The sequence below is a fragment of the Pseudorca crassidens genome, chromosome Y, assembly GCF_039906515.1.
Source record: "Pseudorca crassidens isolate mPseCra1 chromosome Y, mPseCra1.hap1, whole genome shotgun sequence".
NCBI classification, from domain to species: domain Eukaryota; kingdom Metazoa; phylum Chordata; class Mammalia; order Artiodactyla; family Delphinidae; genus Pseudorca; species Pseudorca crassidens.
The window spans coordinates 5,101,699-5,122,776 of record NC_090318.1 but is presented as its reverse complement, the minus strand read 5'-3'; the positions used below and the strand labels follow the sequence as shown (position 1 = coordinate 5,122,776).

Genomic DNA, 21,078 nt, shown 5'->3' with positions numbered 1-21,078 from the left:
CACTTATCTCTTTGCATCCCTTCCTATGTGCTAAGGCTGTGTGGTCACCTGCAAACTCTCCTTGGCGAGCCTGCTGTTTCGCCCTAAAGGCCACCTGTGGTGCCACGCCTGGGAGAGAACATCGGCCCACGTGGACCCTGAGGCCAGAGGTCTGCAGGATGACCTGCATTTCCGGTCCTCACAGGCACGTCCACATGGCTGTTAACAGGAACGTCTGCTTCAGTCACCAGCCCAACCACAAAGTCACCTTGCTTTAAATGCCAGGCGAGGCGGGCTCACGCCTGTCACCCTTTCTCTACCTTATTGAGGCCGTGGGCTCGATCATATTCTAACTGCACCTTACCGCAGGTGGCAGCTGAGGAAGGCTGGCAAAGGGTCCCCATGAGCCTGTGGCTGAAAGGCTCCTGTGATGCAGGGCTTTCAGCGCGAAAGTGGTAAAGTTGTAGGAATGCCAGGACAGCCGGGTCACTCGACATAGGACAGAAGTAAGTAAAAGACCTGGTTATCAATTTTTTAAAGAACAAAATAAAAGATAATATTCTACGATGGACTAAATGTCTGTGTCCCCCTAAAATTCATAGCTTGAAGCCCCAACCCCCAATGAGACGGTATTTGGAATCTTTGGGAGTTTACTTCTTTTTTTTTTTTCAAATTTATTTTTAATTGAAGTACAGTTGATTTACAATGCCGTGTTAATTTCTGCTGTACAGCAAAGTGACTCAGTTATACATCTATACATTCTTTTTCATATTCTTTTCCATTATGGTTTACCAGAGGATATTGAATATAGTTCCCTGTGCTATACATTAGGGCCATGGGAGTTTACTTCTGATATCAATTCCAATTCCAGAGTTTTCTGACCCCAGGAAGCAATTCTCCAACACCAGTGGTGTGTGCTACAGTTCAGCTCAACTCTGACCTATCTACCCGGAGATAGCTTCAGATCCCACAGGGTAAGGGCTCCATCCCACAAAGTCGCCTCCCTCCACTGAACACCTCCCCCTGCCCACACGCCTTAAGACATCAATCAAAAGTCCAGGTTGTCACCTGTGCACGTGACCAACCAGTTTTAGATAAGAGGTTCCTACAACCGGCTCCTCAGGTTTGATTAATTTGCTGCAGTGGCTCACAGAACTCAGGGAAACACCTTACTTTCCTGTTTACTGCTTTATTATAAAAGGACATGACTCCGGAACAGCCAGTTGGAAGAGATGCACAGGGCAGGTATGGGGAAGGGGCACGGAGCTTCCATGCCGTCTTTAGGGCATAACCCTCCCAGCACCTCCACGGGTTCACCCACCCAGAAGCTCCAAACCCGGGGCTTTTATGGAGGCGTCATTACCTGGGCATATTGATTATATCATTGGCCATGTACGATAGATTCAACCTCCAGACTCTCTCCCCTCCTCAGAGTTGGGGGTGAAACTGAACCTTCCAACCCTCTAATCAGACAACTGGTTCCCCTGGCAATATGTCCTCACACTTAGGGGCTTTGCAAAAGTCACCTCCTTAACATAACAAAAGACACCTTGATCTCTTTCCTCACTTAGGAAATTCCAAAGGTTTTAGGAGCTGCCTGAAATGGAACAAAGACCAAACATGTATTTCTTATAACTCACAGGGCAGTAATTAGGTTTAGATGAGGTCATGACGGTGGAGCCCCCATGGTAAGTATAATGTCCTTATAAGAATAGACACCAGGGCTTCCCTGGTGGCGCAGTGGTTGAGAATCTGCCTGCTAATGCAGGGGACACGGGTTCGAGCCCTGGTCTGGGAGGATCCCACATGCCGCGGAGCGACTAGGCCCATGAGCCACAACCACTGAGCCTGCGCATCTGGAGCCTGTGCTCCGCAACAAGAGAGGCCGCGACAGTGAGAGTCCCGCGCACCGCGATGAAGAGTGGCCCCCACTTGCCACAACTAGAGAAAGCCCTCGCACAGAAACGAAGACCCAACACAGCCAAAAATAAATAAATAAATAAATAAATAAATAAACTCCTACCCCCAACATCTTCTTTAAAAAAAAAAAAGAATAGACACCAGACGTCCACCCCCATCTTCCTACCCCATCTGAGGACACAGAGAGAAGGCAGTCATCCAGGAACCAAGAAGCAGTCTTTCCTCAGGAACTGAAGTCTGCCGGTCCCCTGATCTCAGACTTCCAGCTTCCAGAACAGTGAGAACTAAACGTCTGTTGTTTAAGCAGCCCGGTCGATACCTTGTTAGAGCAGCCCACGCTGCCTAACACAATTTCTTAGTTAAGTGTCTCTCACCACCAACAAGGAATTTTACAAGTCTCTGAAACTGACAGACAACTACCCTTAGCACTTACCTAAGAGGTCATGAGTGCTTAAGTTTTTATTATTGTGTGCTGTTTAGAGTTTGATCTTATTAAATAGAAAGAATATATATGTTTATGTATATTTACACTTTATATATGCATATACCTTATGTATGGATGGATATACTTTCTGTATATTTATATCCATCCATACATAAGGAATACAAGTAAATATACATATCTAAAATATATATTATATATATAACAGGTATGCCATTGTATGGATATATAAAGAGTGTCAAAGTTTCACTCAAGACACCAGTACTTTGATGTCTGTCCCCCGTCCCCTGCACCTTAAAATTTCAAGCTGTTCCCATGTGAGTACTGCAGCTCAAGGAAAGTTCAGCATGGAACCCTTGCAACTGGAGAAGGCGTCCTGGCATCTCCAAGCTCACCGCAAAGCCCAACTGGTCCTGCCACCAGCAGCCCCAAATGTTCCTCGGGTCTTGAATCAACACAGCCCTTTGAGACTCAGGTCAAGCGCTGTGGGGCTTTGCAAGTGTAACCTGCAAGACAGGCATCAGTCGTGAATTTCACACATCCTAGGACCAGGGTAGACGGAGCTAGGGAAGGAAATCAGGGCTGCTGAGCGCAAACTGCAGGCCTGGGACTGCTTCCAAAGATAACCTGGGCTCTAAGCAGCTTTCGAAATGCAGCACACAAAGCAAACACATAGACGGAAGAACCAAGACAGCAAAATAAGGAAGCTGAAATGAGTCAGGACTGTACAGAGAGTGGCATATATACGTATGTGTATATATATGTTTTCTTTTACAATAAATGGCATGTGTAAGTTTACACATTGTGTGGGAAAGGATCGTCTTTTTATTTGTGCCATCAGACATGAGCTTTCGACACCATCGTATTACAGTTTACTGGATTGTCTGGGTTGCATTTTAAAGTCGTCAGGAAAAGTAAGCTATCGTGCCACAGGGAAAAGACAATTTTGCAAAAATAAAATGTAATTCATGGAAAGAAAGCCATCCTCCCTCTTCGTAGAAGTTCTGTGTGTATCCATCTCTGGCTGTTAGGAGAATTATGAACAGCTAAACAGGACCTAGTGACCTGTGTAGAAACGACTTTAATAGAACACATTTTCATTTTTTTTTAATCTACCTTGTGACAAAGAAGCATTATTCAGTTTTCTTGTTGTTGTTGTTGTTTTGAAGCGAAAGGCATCTTCCATCGTGTACAAGAGATGTTTCTGAAGAGTGCGGAAAATAATACTTAAAAAAAAATCACCTGAGCCATGTTTTCACGCCTTGTGGGAGAAGTTCCCCAATGCATCTCTTCCACAACTGCCATGAGATTTTGTCAGCTTAGCCGCTGTGAAGGGAGAACCCACTGCCAGCACCTTGGTTCCTGGAAGTGAACAAACTGGATTGTCCACCCAGATATGCCCAGTGTTGCAGCCACGGCACCAGGGCAAGGGGGACGCTCTCCAAGGATGTCTGTACCAGGACATGTGATGCCTTCATCACCTGTATCTATGTGTTTGCTTATTTTTGCAGCAAATCTTTAGGAAGCTTCAAAACCCAGGCAACTCCCTAAGCTCCTTCTAAGAAGCCAACTTTTTCTAACATGGAGATCTCCTGCATTATCCCTGCTGTTTCCAATCCTTCACCCTGGCGTTGGAGGCTTTTTTTTTCCCCTTTAAAAAAATACTCCTTTTAGGGGGCGGAGTCACAATGGCGGACTGGACCAGGAGGACGCAGAATTCGCGTCTCCGCGCAACTAGGGCACCTACCAGGCACCGGCGGGGGGCCGCGGACACCTAAGGGGACGGCAGGAACCCCCAGCGACTGGGTAGGACGTGGGGGGTGAGGAGAAGTGAGGGGGGAAGAGAAGTGAAGGCGGGAGGGGACTGGCGCCCTGAGGGGTGGCTGGGGGAGGTGAAGGGATCCCTTGCCCGAAGGGGGAAATTGGGGAATCACTGGGAGGGCAGAGGATCAGAAGGGAGTGTGGCCAGGTTTCCCCTGCCCACTTGGGCCCCCAGGAACATGCTGAGATCCCGGGCCTGATGCTCTGCCCACCTAGGCCCCCTCCAGCCACGAGGGTCCTGAGGGAGAGGGAGGGAGGGAAGGGGGAGCAAAAGTAAAGGCCGGCCCTCAGGGACCGGCACCCCCTGAGGGGCGGCTGGGGGAGTGGAGGAGTTCCTACAAAGAAGGAACCAAAGTTCCTTCTTTGTTTAGGGGTCCAGCGGGGATGGGGGAGACCCTGGGGGAGGGGGGGCGCAGAGGAACGGAAGGGAATGCAGCCAGCACTGTCCCTGTCCACTTGGGCACCGGGAAGCCTGTTGGGCTACTGGGCCTAGTCCTCTGCCCTGGGAGCCTCCCTCCTGCCACTCAGAGCCCAAGCCCCGCCCCTGCACCCCACCCAGGGCCCCACCTCTACACTCGGAGACCCCCCTCCGAGACCCCCTCCAACGTGCCGGACCTAACCCGACCTACACACACCCACCCAGGGCCGGACCCTGAAACTCCCGAACTCCACTCCAGAGGCCCTCCTTTCCACGTGCTGCCTCTCCCCTTCCGCGCAGGTCCTGAGCAGAGGCCCCGCCGCACCCTGAACTCCACCCCTGCCTAAGTTCCACCCCTGCCTCAACTCTGCCCCCATAGCCAAGGCTTTTGGGGTTTTTTTGCTTTTTTCCTCTTTTAGATTGGGGTTTCGTTTTACTTTGTTGATTCATTGTTGTTGATTCATTTATATTTTTATTTTTTCTAATAAATCTTTTCCTTTTTAAATTTTTTTTAAATTAATTAATTAATTTTGTTTTGTCTGCATTGGGTCTTCATTGCTGTGTGCGGGCTTTCTCTAGTTGGGGTGAGTGGGGGCTACTCTTCGTCGCAGTGCACGGGCTTCTCATTGCTGTGCCTTCTCTTGTTGCAGAGCATGGGTTCTAGGTGCGCAGGCTTCAGTAGTTCTGGCACGTGGGCTCAGTAGTTGTGGCTCGCGGGCTCTAGAGTACAGGCTCAGCAGTTGTTGCACACAGGCTTAGTTGCTCCACAGCATGTGGGATCTTCCTGGACCAGGGCTTGAACCCTTGTCCCCTGCATTGGCAGTCGGATGCTTAACCACTGCACCACCAGGGAAGTCCAAAATCTTTTATTTTTATAATTTTATTTTATTCTTTATACTTTGTTATTGTTCTGCTCCTTTTGGCTTGTCCCCCCCACCCCCCGTTTTTTTTTCTTTTTTCTATTGAGGTTTTGTTTTTTACTGCTGCAAATGTTTCAATTATATTTTTATTTTTCCTAATATATTTTTTATCTTTCTAATTTTATTTTGTATTTTGTTCTTTGTTATTGTACTGCTCCTTTTTCTCTTTTTACTTTTTTTTTTTTTTTTTTTGTGACACGGTGCAGTTTGCGGGATCTTGGTTCCCAGGATGGAGGTTGGGCCTGAGCTCCTGTGGTGGGAGCTCCAAGTCCAAACCACTGGACTAATAAAGAACCTGAGACCCCAGGGAATATCAGTCAGAGTGAGGCCTCCTGGATGTCCTCATCTTGGCACCATGACCCGGCTCTATCCAGCTGCCTGCAAACTCCAGTGCTGGATACCTCAGACCAAACAACCAGTAAGACAGGAATACAGCCCCACACATCAAAAAAAACCAAAAACCAAAAACGAAACTACAAAAGAATATGTTACAGGCAAAGGAGTAAGGTAAAAACCTACAAAACCAAATAAATGAAGACAAAATAAGCAACCTACCTGAAAAAGAATTCGGAATAATGATAGTGAAGATGATCCCAAATCTCGGAAACAGAATGGAGAAAATACAAGAAACTTTTAACAAGTACCTAGAAGAACTAAAGAGCAGACAAACAGTGATGAACAACACAAAAACTGAAATTAAAAATACTCTAGAGGGAATCCATAGCAGAATTACTGAGGCAGAAGAGCAGATAAGTGAGCTGGAAGATAAAACGGTGGGAATAACTGCCAGGGAGCAGAATAAAGAAAAAAGAGTGAAGAGAATTGAGGACAGCCTCAGAGACCTCCGGGAAAACATCAAACGCACCAACATTCGAAGTATACAGGGGTCCCAGAAGAAGAGAAAAAAGAAAGGGACTGAGAAAATATTTGAAGAGATTATAGTTGAAAACTTCCCTAATATGGGAAAGGAAATAGTTAATCAAGTCCAGGAAGCACAGAGAGTCCCATCAGGATAAATCCAAGGAGAAATACGCCAAGACATATTAATCAAACTGTCAACAATTAAATACAAAGAAAACATATTAAAAGCAGCAAGGGAAAAGCAACAAATAACATACAAGGGAATCCCCATAAGGTAAACAGCTGATCTTTCAGGAGAAACTCTGCAAGCCAGAAGGCAGTAGCAGGACATATTTAAAGTGATGAAAGGGAAACACCTACAACAAAGATTACTGTACCCAGCAAGGATCTCATTCAGATTCGATGGAGAAATCAAAAGCTTTACCGACAAGCAAAAGCTACAAGAATTCAGCACCACCAAACCAGCTCTACAACAAATACTAAAAGAACTTCTCTAAGTGGGAAACACAAGAGAAGAAAAAGACGCACAAAAACAAACCCAAATCAATTAAGAAAACGGTAATAGGAACATACATATCGATAATCACCTTGAATGTAAATGGATTAAATGCTCCAATCAAAAAACACAGACTAGGGGCTTCCCTGGTGGTGCAGTGGTTAAGAGTCTGTCTGCCAATGCAGGGGACACAGGTTCGAGCCCTGATCCGGGAGGATCCCACATGCCGCAGAGCAACTGGGCCCGTGCGCCACAACTACTGAGCCCGCGTGCCACAGCTACTGAAGCCCACGCGCCTAGAGCCTGTGCACCGCACCAAGAGAAGCCACCGCAATGAGAAGCCCGCACACTGCAATGAAGAGTAGCCCCCGCTCGCTGCAACTAGAGAAAGCCCGCATGCAGCAACAAAGACCCAACACAGCCAAAAATAAATAATAAATTTAAAAAAACACAGACTGGCTGAATGGATACAAAAACAAGACCCTTATATATGCTGTCTACAAGACACCCACTTCAGACCTAGGGACATATACAGACTGAAAGTGAGGGGATGGAAAAAGATATTCCATGCAAATGGAAATCACAAGAAAGCTGGCATAGCAATACTCATATCAGATAAAACAGACTTTAAAATAAAGACTGTTACAAGAGGTAAGCAAGGACACTACATAATGATCACGGGATCAATCCAACAAGAAAACATAACAATTGTAAATATTTATACACCCAACATAGGAGCACCTCAATACATAAGGCAAATGCTAACAGCTGTAAAAGGAGAAATCGAGAGTAACACAATAATATTGGGGGACTTTAACACCCCACTTACACCAATGGACAGATCATCCAGACAGAAAATAAATAAGGCAACACAAGCTTTAAATGACACAATAGACCAGATAGACTTAATTGATATTTCTAGGACATTCCACCTGAAAGTGGAAGAACACAATTTTTTCTCAAGTGCACAAGGAACGTTCTCCAGGATAGATCACATCTTGGGTCACAAATCAAGCCTTGGAAAATTTAAGAAAACTGAAATCGTATCAAGCAACTTTTCTGACCACAAAGCTCTGAGGCTAGAAATTAATTACTGGGGGGAAAAAAACAGTGAAACACACAAATACATGAAGGCTAAACAGTGCACTGCTAAATAATGAAGAGATCACTGAAGAAATCAAAGAATAAATCAGAAAATACCTAGAAAAAAGTGACAACAGAAACATGACGATCCAAAACCTACAGGATGCAGCAAAAGCATTTCTAAGAGAGAAATTCATAAAATTCATGCTCACCTCAAGAAACAAGAAAAATCTCAAATAAACAATCTAACCTTATACCTGAAGCAACTAGAAAAAGAAGAACAAAGAAAACCCAAAGTTAACAGAAGGAAAGAAATCATAAAGATCAGATCAGAAATAAATGAAAAAGAAATGAAGGAAACAACAGCAAAGATCAATCAAAACTAAAAGCTGGTTCTCTGTGAAGATAAACAAAATTGATCAACCTTTAGCCAGACTCATCAAGAAAAAAAGGAAGAGGACTCAAATTAGTAAAATTAGAAATTAAAAAGGAGAGATTACAACTGACACCGCAGAAATACAAAAGATCGTAAGAGACTACTACAAGCAACTATATGCAAATAAATTGGAAAACCTGGAAGAAATGGAAAAATTCTTAGAAGAGTACAACCTTCCAAGATTGAACCAGGAAGAATTAGAAAATATAGGCAGAGCAATTACAGGTAATGAAGTGGAAACTGTAATTTAAAATCTTCCAACAAACAAAAGTCCAGGACCAGATGGCTTCACAGGCAAATTCTATCAAACATTTACAGAAGAGTTAACACCTGTCCTTCTCAAACTCTTCTAAAAAACTGTGGAGGGAGGAATACTCCCAAACTTGTTCTACGACACCACCATCACCCTGATACCAAAACCAGACAAAGACATCACAAAAAAAGGAAATTATAGACCAATATCACTGATGAACACAAATGCACAAATCCTCAACAAAATACTAGTAAACAGAATCCAAAAACACATTAAAAGGATCATACACAATGATCAAGAGGGATTTATCCCAGGGATGCAAGGATTCTTCAGTATACGCAAAACAATCAATGTGATATACCATATAAACAAATTGAAGAATAAAATCCATACGATTATCTCAATAGATGCTGAAAAAGCTTTTGACAAAATCCAACACCCATTTATGATAAAAACTCTCCAGAAAGTGGGCATAAGGGAATCTACCTCAATATAATAAAAGCCATATATGACAAACTCACAGCAAACATCATTCTCAATGGTGAAACAATGAAGGAAGTTCTTCTAAGATCAGGAACAAGACAAGGATGTCCACTCTCACCACTCTTATTCAATACAGTATTGGAAGTCCTAGCTGCAGCAATCAGAGAAGAAAAAGAAATAAAAGGAATACAGATTGGAAAAGAAGAAGTAAAACTGTCACTGCTTGCAGATGACATGATACTATACATAGAAAATCCTAAAGATGCTACCAGAAAACTACTAGAGCTAATCAGTGAATTTGGTAAGGTTGCAGGATACAAAATTAATGCACAGAAATCTGTTGCATTCCTACACACTAACAATGAAAGATCAGAAAGAGAGATTAAGGAAACAATCCCATTTACCATCACAACAAAAAGAATAAAATACCTAGGAGTAAACGTACCTAAGGAGGCAAAAGACCTGTACTCAGAAAACTATAAGATACTGATGAAACAAATCAAAGATGATACAAACAGGTGGAAAGATATACCATGTTCTTGGATCGGAAGAATCACTATTGTGAAAATGACTATACAAACTACAGCAATCTACAGATTCAGTGCAATCCCTATCAAATTACCAATGGCATTTTTCACAGAACTAGAACAAAAAATTTCACAATTTGTATGGAAACACAAAAGACCCCGAATAACCAAAGCAATCTTGAGAAAGAAAAACGGAGCTGGAGGAATCAGGCTCCCTGATTCCAGACTATACTACAAACCTACAGTAATCAACACAGTACAGTAGTGGCACAAACACAGAAATATAGATCAACGGAACAGGATAGAAAGCCCAGAGGTAAACCCACGCACATATGGTCACCTTATATTTGATAAAGGAGGCAAGAATATACAATCGAGAAAAGACAGCCTCTTCAATAAGTGGTGCTGGGAAAACAGGACAGGTACATGTAAAAGAATGAAATTAGAACACTCCCTAACACCATACACAAAAATAAACTCCAAATGGATTAAAGACCTAAATGTAAGGCCAGACACTATCAAACTCTTAGAGGAAAACATAGGCAGAACACTCTATGACATAAATCACAGCAAGATCCTTTGTGACCCACCTCCTAGAGTAAGGGAAATAAAAACAAAAATAAACAAATGGGACCTAATGAAACGTAAAAGCTTTTGCACAGCAAAGGAAACCATAAGACCAAAAGACAACCCTCAGAATGGGAGAAAATATTTGCAAATGAAGCAACTGACAAAGGATTAATCTCCAAATTATACAAGCAACTCATGCAGCTCAACATCACAAAAACAAACAGTGCAATCCAAAAATGGGTGGAAGACATAAATAGACATTTCTCCAAAGAAGACATACAGATGGCCAACAAATACATGAAAAGATGCTCAACATCACTAATCATTAGAGAAATGCAAATCAAAACCACAATGAGGTATCATCTCACACTGGTCAGAATGGCCATCATCAAAAAATCTACAAACAATAAATGCTGAAGAGGGTGTGGAGAAAAGGGAACCCTCCTGCACTGTTGGTGGGAGTGTAAATTGATACAGCCACTGTGGAGAACAGTAGGGAGGTTCTTTAAAAAACTAAAAATAGAACTACCATATGACCCAGCAATCCCACTACTGGGCCTATACCCTGAGAAAACCATAATTCAAAAAGAGTCACATACCACAATGTTCATGGCAGCACTATTTACCATAGCCAGGACACTGAAGCAACGTAATTGTCCACCAACAGATGAATGGATAAAGAAGATGTGGTACATATATACAATGGAATATTACTCAGCCATAAAAAGAAACGAAATTGAGTTATTTGTAGAGACATGGATGGATCTAGAGTCTGTCATACAGAGTGAAGTAAGTCAGAAAGAGAAGAACAAATACTGTATCTTAATGCATATATATGCGATTTAAAAAAGCAGTACTGATGAATAAAAAAGTGGCAGGGCAGGAATAAAGATGCAGACGTAGAAAGCAGACTTGAGAGCATGGGGCAGTGGAAGGGGAAGCTGGGATGAAGTGAGAGAGCAGCATTGACATATTATGGGGAAGGATGCACACCTTTGTGACTATTAAAAGTCATTAAAATGTACACTCTTACATGGCTGATTTGTGTGGTATGTGAATTATATCTTAATCAATTTGTCAGAAAAAAAACCTGCACAAAATAAATAAATAAATAAAAATGCTCCTTTTATCTAAGCAATGAACAGATGCAACATTGTTACCATGGGAGAGAAAAAGAACTCTCTCCTTTGTGTGTCCATTTGTTTCCAAAAATGGAAAGAAACTGAGAGGAAGAATTCTAAAGGTTCCAGTAGGTGAGCATGGACACACAGTATGTGCTCGATGTTTGTGGAACAAATCTTTTGCAGGTTGAATGGTGTCCCCCTCAAAAATAAAAAAAAATAGTGTAGGAGTCCTAACCCATAGTACCTCAGAGTGTGACCTTACTTGAAGACAGGGTCTTGACATATGTAATGAACTTAGAATGTAGTCATGAGTCTGGGTGGCAATCCTATATGACTAATGTCCTTATAAAAAGGGGAGATTTAGACACAGAAATAGATGCATAGAGAAAACACAATATGATGAGATAGAGGAATAAGGCCACTGTGTGCAAGCCAAGCAGAGAGGCCTGGAACCAATCCTTTCCTCAAAAGGCGTTAACCCTGCTGACCCCCGATCTTGGACTTCTGGCTTGAGGCAATACCTTCCTGTTGTTGAGACTACCCGGTCTGTGGTGCTTTGATACAGGAGCCTAGCACATTTGGGTCACAGTCCCTCCACTAACTGGATGATGAACTGCCTTCTCTTAGATCCAGGGTCCTCAATGGGAAATCATGATTGGAGTAAAAACAGGGAATGTGTCTCACAGCGACAGCTCTAAAAAGACATAAATGAATTGAGCATATACTATTTGCCAGTTCCAACAGCTTGACCTGCCTTGCGTCATTTAACACCCCGGTTTTACACACGAGGAAACGAAGGCACAGAGGTTTACTGCTTATTGTTGATACATTTGCTGAACTCAGGTGCCTCCGAGTGCAGTTTACGCACTTCACCAGAAACACAACGCTCAGATTTTAAAGTCTCTGAAACGTTCTTATTTCTGCTTCTTGAAAGATCCTATCTTTATGCTTAAACATGCATATGCAATGCCAACTAACACTAAATAGAAACGGGGGTGTGGGAAAGTATTCCTGAGAGTGGTCGAAAAAAAAGAATGCTTTGCAGGTTGCCTTCAGAAAGTTTGGGGGAAAAAAAGAAAACACATAGCAATCCAAGACAGATGAGACATAAAGGCAAAAACGGCAAGGCATTTTAAAACGTCTTATTATTTCGGCCCTTTCCTATCAGACTTCGGCGGGGGGTTGCTCTGGGAGAATGGACCAGCCAGGGATGCTCGGGGGATACAGGCGCAAAGGATGGGGAGTCGCGCGCCACTGCGCGTGCGCCCTACGAGGCACGCAGGGAGCCGGGCGGGCAAAACTGAAACGGAAACCTGCCAGGCATCCAGGGAGGGGCGCTCCGGGCGGGGACGAAGCCACCGGGGACCCCGTAACTAAGGCCACCTGGCTACCCATTTACTTGGTGGCTCTCAAGGATGCCAACCTGAGCATCTATGCACGCTTTCCATCAACCCCATGCGCCGTCGTCCCTCCACGCCCTCCCTCCTTCCTCATGCCCTTTCCAAATTCGAGCCAGGCATTGGCACCCAGATTAGGAACTCGGCTCTGCTCGGCCCTTTGACTCAGCATCCCAGCCCGTTTACGGGTATGAAGTGAGCGTGGGCGGGGGGTGGTGGTGGTGGTGGTGGTGGTGGTGGTGGAGGATGCGGGCAAACTTGTCGCGCCCGCGCGTACCACGGCGGCGGCGACAGCTGGGGTGACCGTCCTCGGCGCGCGTGCGCAGAACATGCCGGCGAGGCCCAGAGCGCGCGGGAGCGGCTCCAGTCGCGTATTCCAGGAGCCTCGGAAGGAGGCCAGCCGCAGGCGAGCGCCGGGCGGCGGAGGCTCAGGGCGCGCGATTTTTGAGAGACCGCGCTGGGACGCTTGAGGCGCGCGTGCGCAGAGCAGCTCGGGGCTCACGGGGCTTGCCCGAACGCGCATGCGCGAGAGCGTCCCGGGGGGCGCGGGCGCGAGGAGACCAGGGGCCGCGCGTGCGCAGCACGGCTCGGGGCGCGCGGGGGAGGCCCGGAGCGCGTGTGCGCGCGCCTCTTCCCCGCCCCCACTCGGCCGAGACGGCGGCACAATGGCGGCGCCCTTGCCCCCGCTGCGTCCCGTCACCCACCTGCTTTTTGACCTGGACGGCCTCCTTCTGGGTGAGTAGCCTGCGGCCGCCTCCCGCGAGGGCTGTCTGGGAGGACACGGGCGGGGGGCACAGGCTCTCAGGGGCGTGAGCCGCGGCGGGGCGGTGTGCGGGGTCCCCAGGCTGGCGGGCGGCGGGGGTGCGGGGCCCACGTCAGGCCGGCCGCGCTCCTGGCTGAGGCGTCGACGGCGCCCGGGGCACTTACTTCCGGCGGCCGCGCCGCGCGTGGGGACGGAGTGCGTGGGGGGCGGCGCGTGAGGGCGCGGTGCTAGGGGACCACCGCGCGGGCGGGAGGTTGGCGTTGGGCCTTGGGGGCCGCGGGCGCTGCGCGCGCAGCCGGGCCTCCATTTCCCTGTCTGCACCCCGGCTTCTAGGATCACTGCAGGCTTGCCCAGAGGTGCACGCACCTTGCTCGTAGCATCCTACAGGGCAGCGTCCTCTACCCGCCGATTTGGGGGCCTCTGCCGGCGTCTGGAGGCGTTTGGGGCAGCCTAGCTGGAGGGTGGGAGTTTGCTGGCGTCCAGAGGGTAGCGGCTGGGATGCGGCGGAACCTCTCGCAGTGCACAGGACGGCTCCACGCCACCGTGACTGCTCCACACCCAAGTATCTGTAGCGCGGAGGCGGCGGCGGAGTCCTGCTCAGCGGTCTGGCTGGTCCGAGTGACTCCCAGCAGGGACATCACCGGGGAGCAGCAGTTTTGCAGTGCAGAGCCCGAGTCCCCACCCTACAGCTGCCCAATCAGAATCTACATTTTCACCCAAGTGCCGGGGAGTTAGAGGTGCACACCCGTGCTGTGGCTTTGAGCGGTTAACAATCTTGTGTGCGCCGAACAGCCCCGTAGTCGATGGTGGTAGGCGTGAACTTACCCACCGAGGCAAATTCAAGTAGAATTCGTAGAAAACGCTGCGTTTATAACTCAACAGAGAACTGCTCTGAGCTCTGCCTTACAGCTTGGGCGTATGTTTCATGACACTACCCGGTGTTACAGGGTTAGGAAACGTGTTCTGACCTCATTGTCTCCGGAGGGCTTCATAGGACTTTAAAAATGTCTGCATGCTTTACGTAGGCTACTAACCTGGTGGAGGTGTGCATACATCAGTGCTGCCTCTCATAAAATCCTGCAAGGTGGGAGGAGATGTTTGCCCTGACTAATTAAAAACAAAATCGGCACCACTCAGAGAGGTAAAGTGACTTGCCCAAGGTCACACAGCTAATAAGGAACAGAACTGAGAAATGATTCCAGATCGATCTGATTCTAAATATAAGTGATGTTGTGCTCATTTTACAGGGGAGTGTGACCTTGCCCCCATGATCATTTGGCTCACTGGTTCAGTAGTAATGGCACTGATTTTTTATTTTAAAGGTACACAAAAAACAGTCTTATTTTTATGGACCCAGAGATACAAACGAATGCATTCCTAAGGGGTAAAATAAATTCCCATAGAGGTAACTAATTGGGTAGAACAGTGTATGCAGCTACTAAATCTGAAATGACTCAATTTCAAAAAGCATCTGGGATTCGTAAGTACAGTTTGTAGATGTGAGTTTTCCTGCTTAGATGGTCAAGTTAAATTGTCAAATAAATTCCTTATCCTCTAATGAAAAGTCCAGAGAACATGTTTTGTGAGTCTTATGAATTTTAATACAAACTGAGGTGTCCCATTAAAATTAAATTTATTAGACTTCTAAGTGAGCCTTATGCTTCATCCCCACTCAAGATACACATATACCTGTTCCCTGGAGCCATGAATGTGACTTATGTGGTGGTGCTTGCAGGGGTAGTTATCAACCAGGGTCTCCTCTTTGCTAGTTAAGGCAAGTTTAAAGTTTATCAAGCATTGGTCTGGCACTGTTACCCAATCCTCTGAACTGGTCAGAGAAACAAGAATTAGTGGCCTTTGGGAGGATAAGACCTAGCTCCTCTTTCCCCCTTCGTTTTCTGCCCTTTACCTCATTCCACCCTGACTCTTGGAGGCGGTGGTAAGGCCTTGCAGAACTTTATCAGAAATGCACCTTTGCTTATTCTTTTTTTTTTTTTTTTAACAAAATGTCTGGTATAAAACACCACTTTCCAGAATGTGCTACTTTACCTCATTTAATCTACTTGATTATACCTGTTGTAATTCTTAAGCGCCTGACTTCAGTTGTCTGTTGTTTGCATAACAACGTATCATCAGTTTATTATGAGGTGTTTTTCGGTGGGCCTGCTTTTCAGAATTGTGAATCCATTTCCCCAGGAAGTTCTGTTTGTTAATGTAGCTGCAATCTTGTATTCTCAGGGAACTGAAACTGGAAACAAAGAGTTGCATGGGGAAGCTTGTTTAACCAGAGGAGAATGAGGAAGTCAATGGAGATATTTGCAGAAATGTTGACCAGAAACCCAGGGTTACTTTCTAGTGCTTTTGAAATGTTCGATGCTGTTTTCCTTTCGATCTTTGGAATCTGTTTTTGTTGACAGAGGTAGCAATTAGCTGTGAGCTAGATAGTAATTTTGGCCCTCAAATGCCATTTAGAGACCGAGGCCAAGGGGACTGAGGTCATTCATGAACAAGGATCAGATGTTGAAGGAAGAAGATACAAGTTTGAAATACTATGTCAGCTCCTGAATAGGGAAGATTATCTAGTTCATTAAATAGCTGAAGTTAGGAGTACAAGAGGTAGGACCATTCTCTTTAAGAGGCAAGAAAGTTGGTGGTCCAGAGTCCTGCTATCTGATAGGAGTAGCACCATGTAAGATTTTGTTATAGCAACATTAAAGAAGCAAAAAGACACAGAGGAAATTAACTTGAATGGTACTTTTTTCCTATCCTGACACATCCAAAATATTGTTACTCAACACATGATCAGTAAAAAAAAATAGTTGAGATAGTTTACATTCCCTTTCGTTACCTAGCCTTTGAAATTTGTGTGTATCTTACACTCACAGGGCATCTCAGCTCAAACTAGCCAGGTTTCATGGGTTCACTTGCCACGTTTGGCCAGTGCCTACCGTATGGGACAACCCAGGTACAGAGCCTTAGGAAGCAACTCACTGACGTCTGCTGTTGATAACGGGGCCAGATGGAGGGTGGATGTTAAGAATATTCAGAATTAGGAATATGTAAAATGTGGTATACCTAAAATATGCTTTCTAGGAGTCTGTTACAGTAATTAAATCCTTAAAGAATCAGCCAGGAAAAATAAAAAGCTTATTTTCAAATGTTTAAAAAATAAGCAGAAAAATAATACGATAGATCTGTGAGGGGAAATACGACTCTTTGCAGTGTCGATTATAATTGACCACGTCTCCATAAACACACAGAGGTGGCAGGATTGTAATGGGTGACACCTGGCTTCTACTTCACCTTCACGTAGACGAATAGATCCCCTGTCCTGTACCTGTTTGTACTCCTACAGCTTCCTGCTTGCCAAATGGTAATCATAGCACTTGAGACCGTATGGAAGTGCCCGTTTCTCCGTCCGGGGGCCCAGGGTACAGTGTGCACGCTGGGTGGAGGCGGGACCTTTGTGCTGCTCCTGGGGCTCAGGGATCCATTGTTGACCGAAGCAGCTCGCAGCCCTGCCCAGTCTGCTCGGAATCCGCTGTCACCCGTCGTCCTCTGGCTCACCTCACCTATGCTGGTTTCTGTAGACGCTGGGACCTCCACAAAGCTGATGACAAACACAGGATCTCTCTGTACAGCTGTAGCACACGCCCTAGATGAATTTTCGGAAGAGCTTTCGTACATTGTATTTGACCCTGTGTAACACGTATGAGGTTTAAAAGTGGAGATGATGAGCTTTTCGGCGTCCATTGGTTCCTATCCTGTAATGTGACTCAGTCCAGACATTCCCAAAGAGTCTCAGGAAGGTAGAGCAGAATAAACGCTCGTTCGGGATGGCCGGTGTGAGGGTACTGTCTGCCCTTGGGGCTCCCAGAGACACCCTCACCCCGTCCCTGGCTTGTTGTGTGCCTTGCAGTCTCCGCACGGATGTCAGGGGACCTGTGCTACGGCACGTTCCCCTTCTCTCTGCCCTGCCCCCAACCCCCGGAACTAAGGGCACACGCTTGCGTTTGATGTCACCTTACCAGGTGACATTTAGGTCCCTTCTACATTTGCACAGGAGGTGGTGGAAATTCGGAGGCCAGTCTGAGGCCTTGCGGCTGAGCAGAGCTCACACAGAGAGGGGCCCTGACTTGTACTTTCTCAGTTTGGAGTAAGACGCTGGCAGGGGCAGGCGAAGGTACCCACGGACTATGTTGAATGTCAGGAAATTCATCAGGAATAAGAAAGCACTCGAGGGGGGACCGAGGTGGGTAAACTCAGTCCCGTTGGCCGTGCTTCCTAGTAGACCTGAGCCGCGTCAGCCTTTCCCGTGTTCCTGCGGTTAGCGGTTCTTATGCACCACAGCTGCTCCCGTTTCTAGATTAACAGGAAGGTGAGATCAAAATTGCATAATTCTGCAGGTCGACGGGAGTTTGGTCCAGCTGGTAACACCACTAAGGTATTCAGCAGGTTTCTGTCAGTGCAGGTGTAGATTGCCCGTTCCTTGCTTCCTCCTAGCTTCCTCGTCCCCCTCGTTGTGTGCTTTTATTTAGAATCTTAGCTGTGCAAACTTTTTTTTTTCCTCTCTCGAACTATTTTTCCTTTCTTCTCCTTGGGAAGCTGTGTGGGGGGGATTCTTTGTTCACTTTTGTCTTTCTGATTATTCTCTGCTTTCTCTGATTCTGTTCCTTTATTTTTTCTTTCATTTTTTAAGCGACTATAATTTATCCATTACACTGTGTTATTTTTCAGGGGTAGACGGAGATTTAATGCAATGTAAAAGAGCAAGGGAGATGATGCCCCCAAGAAACGTCCACCAAAAGCACTCATTACACAGGTGCCCAGGTGACTTTTCACAGCTTTGTTTGAGATGTTTGAAAAGTGATGGATACATAGCCTGTAGCTGGAAGGTGCAGTAGTGTTATAGCAGAATGGCTTACGTTAGAAGATAAAGCTCTCACTGTCAGGTATATGTGAATACTGGTGACTCATAATTCCGGCATTTCATATATTAAAAGCTTCATTTAATTGTGTTAAAATGGGGGAGGGCAATGCTGGTCTGTGGTTTAAAATTGCCTTTGGTGTGTCTAAGGAGAATTTTCTTGAAAACAATAATTGTGACACACATGCATTTCTGCTCAAGAAATGTCTTCCCCCTTTGGCTTTGCTGAGGTGGACTGCCATCCTAACACCTCTCAACGTGCGTTTTGAGTGTTTGGCAGGTACATGCCCACCTTCCTTCAAGGTGCGGCTCCCACACATCCTTCGCTCTGCTGCCTGCGGTCAGTAGCTTAGTGTCTGTGCAGAGAGGGGCGCACACCTGGGGTGAGGATGGTCTGCTCCACGCCCTTGCCTGGAGGGCAGTTCCATCAGCATGGCTCCCGGCACTGGGCTGGCCAGTTGATGTCCCCTGACTCTCCTCTCTAGGCCTAGACATCAGGGACGGATCCAGAGGCAAACCAGAGTCTGCTCGATTCCCAGTCTGCTCACTGCCCATTCTGTACGCGAAATGAGAGCAGATGGTCATAGTTTGCGTACCTGAGCTATTTGGGGCTTTGGAGACGCATTCCAAAGTAAGCAGCAGGCTTCCGTCTCTCCGCTGCCATCATCGTGTCCTTGACGAGAACCGGGCACCCTTGTGCTCTCTGGAGCAGCATGTCCACCCGGCAGAACTGCCCGCCGTGGAGGGAATGTTCTGTATCTGAGCTGCCCTGGACGGGAGCCGCAGGGGCACCCAGGCACATGAAATGCTGCCAGGGCAGCTGACGAATTGAACTCTTAATTTTTTAGTTTTACTTAATTGAAGTAGCCACTTGTGGGTACTGTGGTGGACAACGCAGCTCTAGAGGAGTGAGTTCACTCCTTCCTTATCTGTTCAGAATATACTGTGCCGGGTGCTGCAGGGGATTCACAGCAAGTCTCTTCTTTGTAGTGGTCTTGGAGTCCAGCTGGGACACACAACACGCGTGAATCTCTACTGCTGGCGGTCAACATGAGAAGGACAGGAGAAGGGGCAGGGCAGTCATTTGAACTGAAATCACCGGGAGGATGTGCTCTCAAGGGCAGGTAGGACAGTGGATATTCCAGACGAGGAGAACAGATGGCAGAGCAGTAAACACGTTTTCTGAAGCAGAGAAGAGCTTGTTTTTATCACACAGAGAGTAGTATTTAAAAAAAAAAAAAAAGAAAGACTGGTTATTAACCATTGTGTTGAAATGTGGGGGTGAGGATGATCTCTGCCTGGTGGATATTACTCTGGTGTTTTCCACACTGGGTTCCAGACGGTAGTCATGTCCCTTTAGCCTGTTTTGAACTAGAAAACCTCGCCCCATCCCCTAGCTGCATGGCCTGTGTTTTCGCCGTGAGAGGGACTCTTGGAAGAGCGCAGGCTGGTTCTCTCAGAGGATGTTCTGCGTTCCGGATTGGCCTGCTTGTTTCCTCCTGCTGCCACCTCACTTGTTCTCCATCCCTCGTATTCCCTCTGATCCAGACATCATGCCCGTGCCTCACTTGGCCTCCCTCAGCCGTTTCTGCCAAGAACATACTGCACCAACTCACGGCCTCTCAGGGTAGATGTTCCATGTGGTCAGTGCCCTCCTTCTAGTAAAGTCTTGTCGTATCAAGACAGCTCTTGTCTTCCGTGGTAGTGCGTGGGATGTTTCAGTGAGAAGCCAGGAGCCTGAGGGACCCGGTATCGACGGTGATGTAATGCCTGTGTGTCCCGAAGGCCTGAACCCTGAGGCAGAAAGACGGGCAGGGGTGCTTGCGGGGAAGTGGAGGGCTGCCTGGACGCTGCTCACCCTCAGGAAGCCAGGGTGGCTCTGTGAGTTGGGGCCCCCCCTTGCATCCCTGCAGCTCTGCCTGACTTGGACCACGTGCCCTGATCTCTCCCAGGGTGTTAGGGCACGGGGTCCAAGGGCATCCCCACTTTTGCCGTCAGACTCATGAGAAAGCATACATTCATCAAAGCAAATACAGTTGCCTGCACCGCGTCCACTTTGCCACGTAAACCTTTCCAGCAGAGCTGTATATCTGTCAATGTGGTTCTGTGTTCCCCGCCGTTTATATGTTTTCCCCACACCACCGGAGCAGCATTCATGGCTGCTTAAAAGCGGTCAAATTCTGGATTTCTAAATATCACACAAGGAAAGGAACCAAGAGTCTGGGGAGAAGAGGCCAGTTCCAGACTGGGGCCCGTGAAACCCAAGATGAGCGTGGGTACCTTTCCAGAGCCAGGGCAGGGGGTCCCACTGGCGAAAGGAAGGGTGAGTGGAAATCAAAGGAATAATGACTGTGATGGATTTTAAGACTCTTAAGTTTTTTAAAAAGAAATCTGTGAGTCGTGATCCTTAAAAGAAAAGAGAGGGGAGGCATGGGCAGCAGGAGAATGCTAGTTAATAAATATGGAAAGAATGGTAGAATTCGTCAGGTCACCATCTTGCAGGCCTCACTCTACATGCTTCAGACAAGCGGCACTGGTGGAAACCAAGATCGTTGGGTTCATTGGGAGCGAGGGTGTTCAGACAGTGCCAGAGTGCCACCCCGACAGGGTACTGACACACAGCACAGGCGGACACGCATGCTCGTGATGGACAGTTCT

General features: G+C 46.6%; 2 protein-coding genes across 5 annotated transcripts in view; one reads left to right on the top strand and one right to left on the bottom strand.

The window, feature by feature from the left end:
- The window catches only part of LOC137217866 (steryl-sulfatase-like), a 184,922-nt gene extending 170,776 nt beyond the window's left edge, over nucleotides 1–14,146 (bottom strand). For 2 of the 3 annotated variants that reach the window (XM_067724861.1, XM_067724858.1), the window contains exon 1: nucleotides 13,860–14,146. Coding sequence is in view for 2 of the 3 variants with exons in the window: in XM_067724858.1 (XP_067580959.1) it covers nucleotides 13,860–13,873 (14 nt within the window). In the remaining variant the exon portion in view is untranslated. The remainder of the gene's footprint in view (nucleotides 1–13,859) is intronic. The other variant, XM_067724863.1, reaches the window with a different exon arrangement.
- LOC137217867 (pseudouridine-5'-phosphatase-like) overlaps nucleotides 13,237–21,078 on the top strand; it is a 129,252-nt gene continuing 121,410 nt past the window's right edge. For both annotated transcript variants that reach the window (XM_067724865.1, XM_067724864.1), the window contains exon 1: nucleotides 13,237–13,465. In XM_067724865.1, coding sequence (XP_067580966.1) covers nucleotides 13,252–13,465 — 214 coding nt within the window. In that variant the 5' untranslated portion in view covers nucleotides 13,237–13,251. The remainder of the gene's footprint in view (nucleotides 13,466–21,078) is intronic.